Source organism: Mirounga angustirostris, unplaced genomic scaffold, assembly GCF_029215605.1.
Source record: "Mirounga angustirostris isolate CCGP_5_RB_7025 unplaced genomic scaffold, mMirAng1.0.hap1 SCAF_3, whole genome shotgun sequence".
NCBI lineage: Eukaryota > Metazoa > Chordata > Mammalia > Carnivora > Phocidae > Mirounga > Mirounga angustirostris.
In genome coordinates, this window is record NW_026991711.1 from 10,354,472 (window position 1) to 10,368,974 (window position 14,503).

General features: G+C 39.7%; 1 protein-coding gene across 1 annotated transcript in view; it reads left to right on the top strand.

Annotated features, from left to right (window-relative positions):
• NALCN (sodium leak channel, non-selective) overlaps window positions 1–14,503 on the top strand; it is a 312,103-nt gene that overhangs the window by 154,204 nt on the left and 143,396 nt on the right. Inside the window, exons 12-13 of the mRNA XM_064585923.1 lie at window positions 184–351; window positions 5,789–5,980. Of these exons, the coding sequence (XP_064441993.1) occupies window positions 184–351; window positions 5,789–5,980 (360 nt within the window). The remainder of the gene's footprint in view (window positions 1–183; window positions 352–5,788; window positions 5,981–14,503) is intronic.

Here is a 14,503-nt window from a genome sequence, read left to right on the forward strand (position 1 = left end):
TCACCAGGCTAACCTATCCTCCCACCCCCCTAAAACCATTTTTTTTATAACATGTCATTCTAGATCCTTGTGGGCTTTTCATTTTATATAGCAGCTTAAATTCACACACTAACACATGTATGAAATCTTTTGAAATAAATTATAATTTTAGGTTCCAATTTCACTGTCTCTTTGTTCCTCCAGGTGGCTTTTACAGTACTTTTTGATTTGGAAGCACTTCTGAAGATATGGTGTTTGGGATTTACTGGATATATTAGCTCATCTCTCCACAAATTTGAACTACTACTCGTAATTGGAACTACTCTTCATGTATATCCAGATCTTTATCATTCTCAGTTCACATACTTTCAGGTAATATGAAGAATGTCTATTTGTCTGTAGAATTTTTTTCTTTCCAGAGAAAATACCAGTCACGTTATAACAACCATACAGAATTATATTAAATAGTTATATATAATTATTATATAATAAACACAACCTTGAGGTAAGCCCAATGACATCTTCAATACCAAAAACAGTGCACTCATAAATTATAACATTGTTTTTCAAACTTCTGAAAATGCACAGTAATAAATGGAGATGTTTTAGATGAAATTTTCTCCTTAGATGAAAAAAAAATGCATTCCAACTTCACTAATTTTATTTATTGGTGATTCCAAAGCTGTTATTTTCAGAGCAATTTTAACTTCGGGTGCCAAATTACAACTGGAAACTCTATACTTCTGATACCTCAGGAAGGGACATGAAAACATAATTCACAAAAATGATAACAAATATCCTGCAACCATGGGTGAAAAGCTGAGCCTCTAGTAATCACTGCCAAAAGTACTGAAATCACAGAGGATATCATGGTTCAATCTTTCAGTATATCAACATCTTTGGACATAAATCCCTTGTCATTTGTTGGGTTATATCCTTCGGCTTGGTTATCATAAGTGAGGTGACCGAGCAAGAGATATACATATGTTTAAGACTCTTGATATGAAATGTACTTCCCAATCATGCCATTATATGCTCTTGGGTGCTGCTGTCTAGATTTACAAAATCAACATGAGCATTTAGTACCTACGTTTGAGAATCATTGTACATAATTATAGAAAATATGCCTGATAATCAAAACAACAAGATATCTTTAACAAACCTATTAAGTCAACCAAACTAAGAAAAATATTGATACCTATTTCAGCAAGGATACATATACAAAATATATTCAGGGCTTTAAAATTCCTCTAGTTTCTCACAGATAATTTTTTAGTGAAAAGTTAGAAATACATTAAAATTTTGAATGCAAATATATTTATTTTGGAATTGTTTATGAGAAAAAAATGGGACTTTTAAAATGGTAAACATTTGAGGAATAGCTTAGGAAGTCATATGCAAATTTGACCATAAAATAATGACTATCATGAATTTGTGATTACTTAGAGATATGATTCATTATCTCTAGTTTTTTTCTACTTGTCTATTTTTCACAAAGTATCTAAAATTAGTATGCATGGTTCTAATCATTTTTTATAGATAGAGACATAGTTGAATAATATGCTGTCAATGAAGTTTGCAACTTCCAGTGTTGTCTTTGATCCTGGATTATAACCTAAAATAATTTTATTTATGTTAATGGTTAAGTGATTTTCATTTGTATCTCTCTATACATGACCGTGTTTATATTTCTCTAATGAAATAAACACTACCTCAGTTATTGTTTGGCTAAAATACAGATCTCTGCAGAAGTTCAAGTGAATTTTTGCAAATTCACATATAAGAGCCCACTGTCCTGAGCAGATTAGCTCTTCGTGGGCCCACTCTGGTCTCCCTTGTGGGTCCTTGCACTTCTCGTCTGACTTGGCCTTTTACAGCAGCATGGCTTCCTTTAGTGAATTTCACATTTTCATATTGAAGTGAAGTCAACAGTTTAGTACAAAATGACTCCCTTTATAGCATCAGTTATCTCTGAGAGCAATTATTGGTGTTATTCGTCTGTTTATTCAAGTTGATATTTACTGAGCACCTACTATGTGCCAGGCACAGTTCCAGATACTGAGGACAGAGTTGAACGAGCAGGGAGAAGTCCCACCGCAGTAAGCTTACATTCTAGATGGCAGACGGTTCACAAACAAGTACACATAAGAATGTGGAATAAAGTGCTGGAAATACTATAAAGGAGAAACAAGGGTAAGAAGGATAGAGGTTGGGGTAAGGGGTGGGGGTGAGGTCTATTTTAGATAAGTTGCTCATGGCAGCCCTTTCTGGAGAAGTCGCTAACGAGCAGAGACTAAGTGAAGTGAAGGGGCAAGCCAAGTGAAGGAACCTCATGGTACCTTCCTGAGGTGAAAACGTGTTTGATGTGTTCAGAGAATAGCCTGAAGGCCAGCATGGCTGGACTGGAATGAGCATAGGGCACCATTGTGCTGTAGGAAGAAATAAAGTTTCACAAAATGCTCTGGCTCTGACATACCCGGGTAATAATGATGACATTGGTGGGTATTTATTGTGCATTTACCATGTGCCAGGCACTGTGCCGAGTGCCTTGTGCTGTTTAGTACTCACCACAGTCCTGTGAGACAGAGTATACAATGCAAGCTGAGCTCCCAAGACATTTGATAACTTGCCCAAGACCACATAACTAGCAAGTGGTGGAAACTCATGACTAAGAAGTTTAATTTCGTAGTCTATATTCTTAGCCATGCAATTTCTAAAGTATCTCACTTGTAATGAACAGAGTGATCTTGAAGAGACAGACTTAGAAATATGACCAGGAAAGTGAGCTTTGGAAGTAGCCACAAAATGTTCTACAGTGCTTATCTTTGAGAGTATGGCTTACTTTATTCCATATCTGTAGGAACACAAAATCAAAAGGCTTTATTGGATAAACAGAGTGAAAAGGATATTTATCCCCAAATAAATGAAAAAGCATAATTACAATCATTGATAAGGATTTTGCCTTTCCAGGGATACAGGCTTACCCCTTTGAAAATGCTGATCAAATCGGCCGTTTAGGAGTCGTGTTATGTTCTGTTTCTAACAGCTAATGAAATATTAATTTATCAAAATTGCACAGATGTGCAGAGGCTGTTTTATTAGAATTTGGGATAGGACTCAAAATTACTTAGACAATCTTTTAAGTATGATTTTAACACAAGTGGAGAAAACCCACTGTTTTGAAAGCTGAGCTATAAAGCCAGTTAAATTGTTCCTGTAAACTTGCCTGGACTCAGCTGTTAACAATTAGATACTGAATCATTTATGTCTGGGAATAACAAATCTGATAAGAATGTGAACACTTTCCATATTATTATTCTGGATATTAATATGAATGTTAATATTTTAATAGCTCTAATGATAAAGCTATTCACTTGTCATTTGGAAAGATGGCCTGAGTGTAGTATGTTCTGATTTGGAAACATACGTAAATTCTAACAGGAAGACTGGTAGCTTAACCATGTATGTAGCACAATGCTTATTTGGAACAACATGATTTTTCACATAAATTTTCTTTTTTCAGTATTGTGTGAAGGAATTAAAATTAACGACAAGGAAATACACATTTTCTCAGCTTCTTTAAACGTTTGTCCTTTAGTTTCCCATTCACGTGGCTACATTTGTATTCTGTAGACAGTAGGAATGATAAGGTTCACCATCAATATTTCCTGTTAATTCAGATTCTAGGGGAGTAAATGTGGCTTCAGGTAGGCATGATGCAGAGGCTGAAATGGTATCAGAGGGACTCAGTCTATATGTTCACTCCCCTTTCTTCTCTGTCAGTATTATTAAGCTGGCTTTCTCCATCTAGTGGCAAATCTGGCTCCCAGGAGCTCAAGGCTTCGGTGGTGCTTACAGTAATGCCAACTGGAGATAAAAAATGCCACATCTTACAGGTCCAACAAAAGTTCCGAGGATGACTCAGGTCATTGTGAATATTCCCTCCAGGCCTGGATTGTGGACATCACGGAGTCCCTTTTGGACCTGGTGGACCAAGAGTGGAGCAGGAATAATTTGCCAAAGGAACATCAGGAACAGTAGGAAGCTAGGGATGCTGGAAAAATCCAAACATATATATGTGTAAAAATTAAAATCTAGTTTAAAGCACTTCCTGTTCTTTACTATACTGAAAATAGACTATTCATTTTCTTTTCCTAAGAAGACTTCACAGACACCTAAAGCTCTTATCAAACCGGCTTAGACACCATATATTATTATATTTATACTCACCATATTTTATTTATGCCCAGACCACAATTTTCCTGTTTCCTATTTCCTATCTCTAAGTCTGATCTGCCTTACAATCAGTGGGCATACTTTAATTGGAAGCACTTTTTCTTCTCAGAGGCACATAAAAAAAATGTTAACATCTTAGACTTAATTAAAAAATTCTATTTTTCAGGGCACCTGGGTGGCTTAGTTGTTAAGCATCTGCCTTCAGCTCAGGTCATGATCCCAGAGTCCTGGGATCGAGCCCCTCCTTGAGCCCCACATCGGGCTCCCTGCTCCACCGGAAGCCTGCTTCTCCCCCTCTCACTCCCCCTGCTTGTGTTCCCTCTCTCGCTGTGTCTCTGTCAAATAAGTAAATTAAATCTTAAAAAAAATTTTTTTTAATTCTATTTTTTCCATGCTTTATGCTTCGACTTTGGATTATATACTAATTTATACTTTTAATCTTATAAATATGCCCTTAAGAGCTATGCTCTATAAAATTTTTTTAAGCTATGCCTTTGTATTATACTGCCTTTGCGATTACAGACATTGAACCTTATTTGTGCAACACAGTGTTTGACACATAATAACCAGTATTTGTTAAAGTGAATGAGCAAATGAATTTATTAATTGATAAGCAGCTATGGGGGGTGCATTTATATACTTGCAAAACATCTAAACATGTGTAGGTGTGTTTAGATGACAAGCTAAGCAGATATAACAAGGATCAAAAGTACAAGTCTTACATAAGACAGAAGTGGGTTTCTCTCCAGTAGTTGGTGGGTGTCCAGGAAAAGTCAGTGGCTCTGCTCCACACGGTCATGCAGGAAGCCAGCTGTTGAGGTGGACCAAATCTCTCAGCCTCTACACAAGGCTTCTATTTCTGGTCCAAAGGGACTACTCCATTTGTTTCTATTTCCCTGCCAGAGGAAGGCATAAAGAGTATCCAAGGCAAGTTGATTTACTTTAATGGGCGAAAAGTTGCAAATATTACTTCCTTTCATATTCCATCAGTCTGAACCTAGTCCCCTGGCCACACCTCACTACAAGTGGGACTGGAAAATGTGGTCTAAAGTCCTGGCTAGCCACTTGCTAGGCTAAAATTCTGATAGTTCTGTTATTTAAAGGGAGGGTAGAATGGATATTAGGGTATCAGTCTCAGGCATAAGTGAAGACTCCTTGTTAATAGACTTTTTAAAAAATGTCTTATATACAGTGATACATAAGAAGCTTTATTCTATGAGACAATATAGCTAATACTGAGCTAAACATTTTCTTCTACATTTGAACATTAGAAAAAAATCACTTTAATTTCAACAACATGTATTACTTAATGGCATTTTGAATTATCACATCGCATGTCAAAAAGCTTCAGTTTTCCTACATTCATTTGGGATTTATTGAGTTCTGGCTCAAGGCAGGCACTGAGCTAGACTGAGATCTTAGTTATGGTATTGTTACTTTTTGTCTGTAGCTGCTCAAATGGAAAAGTGCGATTTTTATGAAGTACTGTGAAAAATGAGGTTTTAGTGTGAACTTATTTAAGATTCAGTGTAAAAAAGTGATCAAGTACATATGTTTTTCTCTCCCACAACAGGTTCTTCGGGTAGTTCGACTTATTAAGATTTCACCAGCATTAGAAGACTTTGTGTACAAGATATTTGGTCCTGGAAAAAAGCTTGGGAGTTTGGTTGTATTTACTGCCAGCCTCTTGATTGTTATGTCAGCAGTTAGTCTGCAGATGTTCTGCTTTGTCGAAGAACTGGACAGGTTTACAACGTTTCCAAGGGTAAGAATAAAAAATGCAGCCAATTTAATTCCTTCTTCCTATTTTAGTAATAATGGTTAACATCAAAATAGTTTCCCTGTAAGAGTGGTTCAAAAATATAGCCATATTTTTGATAACTTAGAATAATTCAGTTTTGATATTTAAAATGGTCTCTTCTGCAGGGTGCAGGCATTTGAGCACATTTTCAGTATTGTGAGATTATACATCAATTCTAAAATTCTGGAAATAGTCTAATAGAATGAGATGCTGAAACCAGTCAAGATGAAAGCTAGGGTTCTCAGCACCTATAGATGAAAATATAATAGAATTTTTAAATAAAGTTTTTGTGTCTGTGAGAGTTATCATTTTAAAATCTGTTTTATAATTCATATATTTTTATGACAAGCATAATCTAGAAGGGGGTTTTGATTTTCAATGTAATAAAATTCATAAACTCTTCAGATTTTAAATGTCTTTAGAAGATTATCTAGTTCATGCCTCTGCATTATCATTAGAATTCACTTAGGCTATGAACGAAGTTAAAAATCAATCAATTCATAAACAGAACTCATGTAGAAAATATAGCTCTAATCAAGGATTCTGAAATTTAACTCCATGTGGATTTAGAAACATGAAAAAAATATAATGACCAAGACAAAAAATATATATTCTTTCACCATAAGCTGAAATAACAAGGCCTATTATATGGGAAGGATAATCTTGGAGTAACAGCAAGATGTAATACATTTTTTAAAATAAGCTTTGAGGACAAAGGTGTCTGTACTCAAATTGGTAGACTAATAAAGCCTGGTTATTATTATTTTTTTTAATCTTATGCTAAATTTGTTACACATCACCAAGCATTTGTTGAGTGCATATAAACAGCCAGGCAATTTTGGTGATCTTAGGACAGAAACACAATTACGTCCCTAGTTTTCATGAAATTCTCAGTTGAAGGGGGTGCCCCGTAAGTAAACATGAAGCATGATAAAGGCAGGCTCAAGGTGCTCTGGGAACCCAGAGGTAAGGTCTGTAACCAGGAATGGAAAAGTCCAAGAAGGCTTCTTGAAGGAGGCAGTTACTAAAGAACAGTCGTAGGTAGCCAAGTATCCCAGGTTTGGGGAACAGCATATGCAAAAGGTCTGAGGTGAGCCATTCTTGTTCCAGAACTTAAAGGAGAAAGAAAGGTCAATGTGAGAGGAGGACATAAGACCAAGGAAGTTTTAAGTTGGATGAAAGTGTGATTGTGTTTAAATGCTGTTGAGAGAGCGAGGGCGAGGTTGAAGATGTATGAGACAGAGGACAGTAGCAAAATGTTCCCGGAGGGAGCATCCAGAGCATGGGCACAAAGACTGGTCTCAGTAGGTGTTGACTTGTCCTGTGTCCAGGTGGTGATATAGGACAGTGAGCCAAACTGAAAGTCACAGTGAGTCTTTGTTCACTTACTGCCACAGTGCAAGCAACAGGCAGAAATAAGCACCGGCTCCCAGCATTCCGTGTTCCCCACTGAACAGCACTGGGTGAGTGTCAGGTGGGAAAGCACAGATGTGGCAGGAAGAATAGAGAAAGGTGCCTCAGTTGAGGCCCCTGATGATGCACCCTCAGAATAGAAGCACCTGAGCTAGGAATATGGCTGTGCATAAAAGCGTGGCGGCCTGGAGTGGGGGGCGTGCCGAGTTTCTGCCTCCAACTCCCTCCAGAGGCCTCCCCCATGAGCCCGTCAGGCAGAGCCTCCCCAGTGCCTGTGGTCAGGCCACGGGGGATGTGGTTGGCCCGGAGCCAGACTCTTCAACAAGAGGCTCAGCTCTTCCTGCAGGGCTGGGTGGGCAGATGTAGGCAGAGATGACAGTGATATCATTAAGCCCACCTTCTCTTAGTCTGCCCCCTCATGGGGGAAATGAAAATGGCAGAATGCCACTTTGAGAATGACACTGTCATCACAGCCCATCTCTGAGGCCGGGTTAATTCAGCACATAGTATTGAAGGCCCACTAAGGGTCAGCCATTGTTCTAGCAACAGGGGATCCTAAAAAGAAAACCACCCTCAGTCCGCTTCTTTATGAATACAGTCTTCTCTTAATTTCAAATCTTATCTCCATCTTTTACCATCTCCGCTAATCTCACGTCACTGATTTTATATCTCTTCCCCAAAACCTCTTTGAGCCGGACGGCTTTTGGAGTTCATAATATTCCAGATATTATAAGGGTGATATCGCCCCCTTGTTGATCTGAATTGTTTGAATCAGCACATTGTAATCAACACACTAATGCTTCTTTCGCAAAACATCTTTGGACAAAGAAGGATAAATAAGGACAATAAATAAATCTTAGGTCAGATTGGATTTCTGCCACTAAATGAGCTACCAAAAAAAAAAGAAGGAAATATTTTAGGTATTTTCAAGAATTTTGGAATAGTGAAGTTGTGAGTCAGGGCCGTGGCATTGCGGATAGTCTGCACTTCTTGTCTTAGAGATCTGATTTCTTATTACCCCTCCAGCACTTTTCTTTAAAAAGATTTTATTTATTTATTTGACAGAGAGAGACACAGCGAGAGAGGGAACACAAGCAGGGGGAGTGGGAGAGGGAGAAGCAGGCTTCCCGTGGAGCAGGGAGCCCGATGCGGGGCTCAATCCCAGGACCCTGGGATCATGACCTGAGCCGAAGGCAGACGCTTAATGACTGAGCCACCCAGGTGCCCCACCCCTCCAGCACTTTTTGGCTGTATGACACCGGCCAAATTATCCTTGTAGCTTTTATTTTTTCACATCTAAAATCTGGGTAAAAATAGTATTTTCCTCATAGCATTGTGTGTATTGAATCATATACAAAAACAGCCCCACTCTGGGCTTAGAAAGCATTTTTCAAATGTTGTATTCTATGTAATATATTTGAAGTCGGTATTTTAGATTCTGTATGAAAGACCAGGCTGCTTCAGAGCCATCCGACTTAGCCCCATGGGATTTGCTCTATTTTTCCAGCCATAATAGTAATCAAGTAGCATTACATTTTCAGGTCTCCAGTTACTCAATTGTGCCTTTTTGCCTGATTACTTTGACCATCTTAATGAAAGCAGCCCGGCGACTATGGGGCCCCCAATCAGTGATTCTGCAGCTGACAGGGTTGACAGCCTAAATGTGTGAAATGACTAGGAGTAGATTTTTCCTTGCCCATGAACATAATTATGAGTTAAATCCCTGAAAAATAATCAAATTTTGCAAGAAATGTTAAAAAACAGTGCAGCTACAAAAAGTAGTCATTATCATTCCCAGTCACATAAAGCACCAACCGTTGGTGCTACTTCCCTGATAGGAAATCAGAAGAGATGGTCAAAAACACATGACTGTCGATGTTAGATTTCTGTTAGGACACTCGTCTATGGGTCTTACCCCTTCCCTTCTTCTAGGACATCTCCTTCATTATACAATGGTTGGGTATTGAGGTGGGTTGGTTAATTACAGTATTAGCCAGAGCGCACAACAAACCATTGGTGGGAGCCAGCCTCCAAGATGGCCCGGACTCCAGTAAAGATGATAGAAACAGGTGCTGATTCATCTAGTTCCCATTTTACTTTGGGATGCATCATGTGATCTTTCTTACACATACTTAGTTAGACCTATGGGGTATAGGAGAGTCAACTGTGTACACACTTGAGAGATGCTGGGAGAACACCCGCCATGAAGAAAGGAGTCTAGCAAAGGTGGGTCCAGCCCGACTTGGCAAAACAGCCTCAGTCTTTGTGCCCAGGGAAGAATTTTCCTGTGGCTCTTTCTTACACCAGATCCTGAGCCAGCCATCTAGGTGGCATATTCTCCCTAGAGAAATAGGACTGGATATAAAACCACTGTTTAATTGGACTTGATTGCATCTTGGGCCCAGCTATCCTCTGTGAAACCCTCTAGGAGAACCTGACATGGACATGTGGAGATGATTTCCCCACCCACTTTCCAGGAAGAGAAGCTCAGAGGGGCAGAGGAAACAGCAGTATGGACACACTAAGTGCCTGCCCACTGCTTGACCCTCTGACGGAGCTCCAGCCACACTGGAAGTCCCCAGCTACTTCCTGGAATACTTGAAGGTGAAGAGGTCCTAAAAACTTGCATTATTCCACAAGTTACCTAATGGGTCTCCCTGCCTCAGTCAGCTGCTCTTCAATCATTCTCCATTTGCAGCAGAAATTAAACACTCTCCTGTTTAAAAAGTTTCAAGGTCCTCCTTTCCCTCAAGATAACAAACATTTTAATATGGTTTCTGTATCTTTTTGTCTCCATCCCCAGTTACCTCGCTGGGCTCATATTTCAGGATTTCCCCTACCACATCTTTCAAAGGCAGAGAGGGCATCTGTCTTGCTCAGTAAATCCCCCCATGCTTAGCACAACACTTGCTAGTGAATAGGCTTTCTTTGATGAATGAATAACAATGCTAGGCCAAAGCAAATTTCTCCGATCCTTCCACACTGTATCAAATTCAACATCCCAGAGTCTTTCTTCCACTGCTGTCCCTTCCTCAAGGAACCACTTTACCCTCCATCACCCTAACCCTTATCCCATCTGAAATCTTTAAATAATTCTGTCAGAGTACTTTGGCAGGAAGTAGCAGAAATCTTGCCTCCCACTGACTTGAACAATTGGGAAATTTCTCACAAAATTCGAGATTAGGTAGATTAGGCAGAAAACCAAGATTCTGAATCTTTCACTGAAATGGCCTCAGTTGTGGGTTGAATTATGTGCCCCAAAAAGAAATGGTGAAGTACTCTGAAATGACCTTATTTGGAAATAGAGGTGATAAAATTCAAAGAGGTCATGAGGGCGGGCCCTGACCCAGTATGACTGATAGTTTCTAAAGAGAGGAGATTTGGACACAAACACAGACATACACAGAGGGGGGACGATATGAAGACACAAGAGAAGGCAGCCATGTGATTGGGGTTTCATCTACCCGCCAAGGACCTCCCAGGTTTGCTGGCAATCATCTGAAGCTAGAAGAGGCTGGGAGAATCTTTCAGAGGGAGCTTGGTCTTGCCAACACCTTGACTTCACACGGCTGAGCTGTGATATAATAAATTCCCTTGTTTTCAGCCACTCAGTTTTGGTACTTTGTTAAAGCAGTCCAAGCAAACTACTGCAGTTGCTTTCTCCATGTGTTGTCTTCATGTATTAGCAAAACAGATGCAACATTTCCAGAATTCGCAATAAAATCTTGAGGAAGAAGAGGGTCATCCCCATCCAGGTCTCCTTCTTAAGAGCAAGGACACATTTCCCAGTACCATTTTCTACTATCCCCAGCAAACTTGCTGTCATCACTCATTGGCAGGATTGGGTAACTTGGTCATCCCTAAAGGAATCATTGGCAAGATGACCGGAGTCAACAGGATTGGCTTAGATTAATCATGTGGGAAGGGATGGCTATTGGAGAAACAACCACAAAACCCACTACAATGGTCAGATGCAGAGTTTGGACAAGATTTCTCTCACATCTCTCGCCTCCAAAGCTTTTATATGTCTGGTGCAAACAGGGTGTGTAAATAGACATGTGGTAGGAGGAGGGCTGGTGTTTAATTTCTCTCACCAGAAGCATCTGGGCCCCAGCTCTTTGCCCACATAGTATCTGCAGAGCAGCTAGCATAGGGCCTGGCACAGAGTGGATTCCTGCTCTCCCTCTTTTTATGGCGGTTGTCACTTTCTGTTACACACCATCGACATTTATGCAAGCTTCTGTTGCCCCTACTAGACCACAAGAACTTGAGGGTGGCAGTTACATGCTCTCCTCTCCCAAAGCACGTAACACAATGCCAATGTCATGGGGTCCAAAGCATCAGGAAGTAGAGTCAGGGCAGAAACAACCATTGGAGCCTCAGCAGATGGTCCCATGAGATGGAGAAGAGAAACTTGACATTTGTTAATGGGGGGCGGGGTGGGGAAAGGAAGATCTATTGATAGAATTTAATAAAACAACTTTGTCCTCTCAACTAATCACTTTCTCTCCTAATTTGGACCAAACGGACACTTCACCCAAGGAAGATCAAGTCTTGCTGTGAGGCAGGGTATTCCCCCCAGTTCTTCTTTTGTTGGGACTACTACCTTGTGTTACAAGGAGGACAATTAGATTAACTTTTCATGATGGAACAGCCTGTATAGATCATAAGGCCTAGTTGACAGGCAGGAGCCACCAGTCTTTCTTTAACAAAGACAAAAACAAGTTGCATGTTTCCCGTAGTTGTCTGACAAAAGCTCATGCTTTTTTTTTTTTTTAATATTTTTTTGACGGAGAGAGACACAGCGAGAGAGGGAACACGAGCAGGGGGAGTGGGAGAGGGAGAAGCAGGCCTCCCGCTGAGCAGGGAGCCTGATGCCGGGCTCGATCCCAGCACCCTGGGCTCATGACCTGAGCTGAGGGCAGACGCTTAAGGACTGAGCCACCCAGGCCCCCTAAAGCTCATGCTTTTAAACATCCACTGTACATCTTCCTTCAGCTCAATATCTTTATTCCTTTTAATCTCCCACTAACATAACATTACACAGGCCTCATTTGTTTTCCAGTTCTACAAATGGGGAGTTTTCTAATTCATAAGCAATACATTACCATCTGTAAGAACAGGTACTCGAATTTTAATATATTATGTATTTCATATGTTTTCTTACTTTGCATTCTCTCAATGCTAATTACTTGCTCTGTTGAATTTTCACTTATAAACATGTCCAAAGCAGTTATATAATATAAGCAGTAAATGCTATAAAACACTTAATTACAAATTAATTTCCCTGTCTCCTCTCACCACTAAAATGGCTAATCATGCTTTTAGTTGTACTGAAAGAATTACTGAGAAATTGAAAGAAACAACTTGCTCCCTAATTTTTTTTCATTTTTTTGCCAGATATAGAGAGTCTGACTATATTTCTAATAAATTCAAGGTATAGTTTATCTTCAAAAGTATAGTTACTAGTTCAATCTTTATTAATTTTTGTTTTATTTTTTCACATATTTTTAATTTTTCAGGGAATATTTCAGACATGCAAAGAGATGTAAAGACTAATAAAGTATATTCTTCTGTGGCCATACGTAGCTTAACAAGCATGTTAGTAGTGGATCTCAAGTCCTTGAGTGTCCCTTCCTTCTCACTCCCTTCCCTTTCCCGGAGAAACACTTTTCTGAATTTGCTGCTTGTGTTCTTAGTGCATTCCTTTATGTTTTAGTGTATGTAGAAGCTTCAACTGAAAATCACATACCTTTATGCATAATTTAAACCTACCTTATATGGTCTCAAACTGTGCTGTTTCTCCTGCTAATTGCTTTTTTTTTTTTTTGCTCAACACTATGTTTGTGAGTTTGTTTTTTTTTTTAAGATTTTTTTTTATTTATTTGCGAGAGAGAGAGAATGAGAGACAGAGAGCATGAGAGGGAGGAGGGTCAGAGGGAGAAGCAGACTCCCTGCTGAGCAGGGAGCCCGATGCGGGACTCCATCCTGGGACTCCAGGATCATGACCTGAGCCGAAGGCAGTCGCTTAACCGACTGAGCCACCCAGGCGCCCTGTTTGTGAGATTTACTAACGAGTACATATACTGCATTTTATTTTTCTTGTGGTTTAATAAACAACTATATATTGCATTATATTTATAATGTACTATTCATATGAACACTTCACAATTTGCTTTCCCATTCTCCTGTGTAAATAGGACGTATGACTATGATGGAATTTCACTTCTGTGAATAGGCCACTAATCAGCTAATTTGGAGTCCGTCAGAAAGGAGATTACCTTGGGTGTGCCTGACCCACTCAGAGGGACTGGGCTCTTAGTAAGAGGCATTTGTTGCAAGAGTCTCCTGTTGGCTTTGAAAAAGTAAGCTGTCATGTTAGAGGGCCATGTGGCTAGGTCTTGAGGGTAGCCGTTAGGGGCTCTGTGCTTCAGGAATGCAAGATCCTCTGTCCTGCAACCACAGGAGTTGAATTCTGAGAACAGTCTGAATGGGGGTTGAAGAAACTCCACATGAGACCACAGCCCAGCCTACAGCTTGATTTCGAGTTCTGAGATCCTGAGCAGAGAACCCCGTTACACGGTACCCACATCTCTAACCTACAGAAACTGCAAATAATAAATTGGTATTGTTCTAAGGTGCTGAATTTGTGGTCATTTGTAACCCAGAAATACAAAACTAATGCGTGCAGGTTTTGGATATTTGTTTCTCATATTTTGTGACTCCAACTAGTGCTGCTCTGAACATTGCAAGTGAACTTGTACACATGTGAAATTCTGCACGTGTGGATGTTTTGGGGGGATATGTAGCTAATAATAGAATTGCTGAGTCTTAGAATAAAGATAACTCAGCTTTAGAGGGTACTGATAATCTTGCATTCCGGTGTAATTTCCCCAGTGTATCTGCCAACAGTGGTACATGAGAATGTTCTCTGCTTCACAACTCAGCAACACTTGGTCTTGTCAGGCTGTGTTTTGCTTTCAACATTTAGCTCTTCATTTAACCTAAATTGATTTTTGTGGTTGCTGTGAAATAGGGAGCAATCTTATTTAATTTCCTTTCATATCCTTTGGA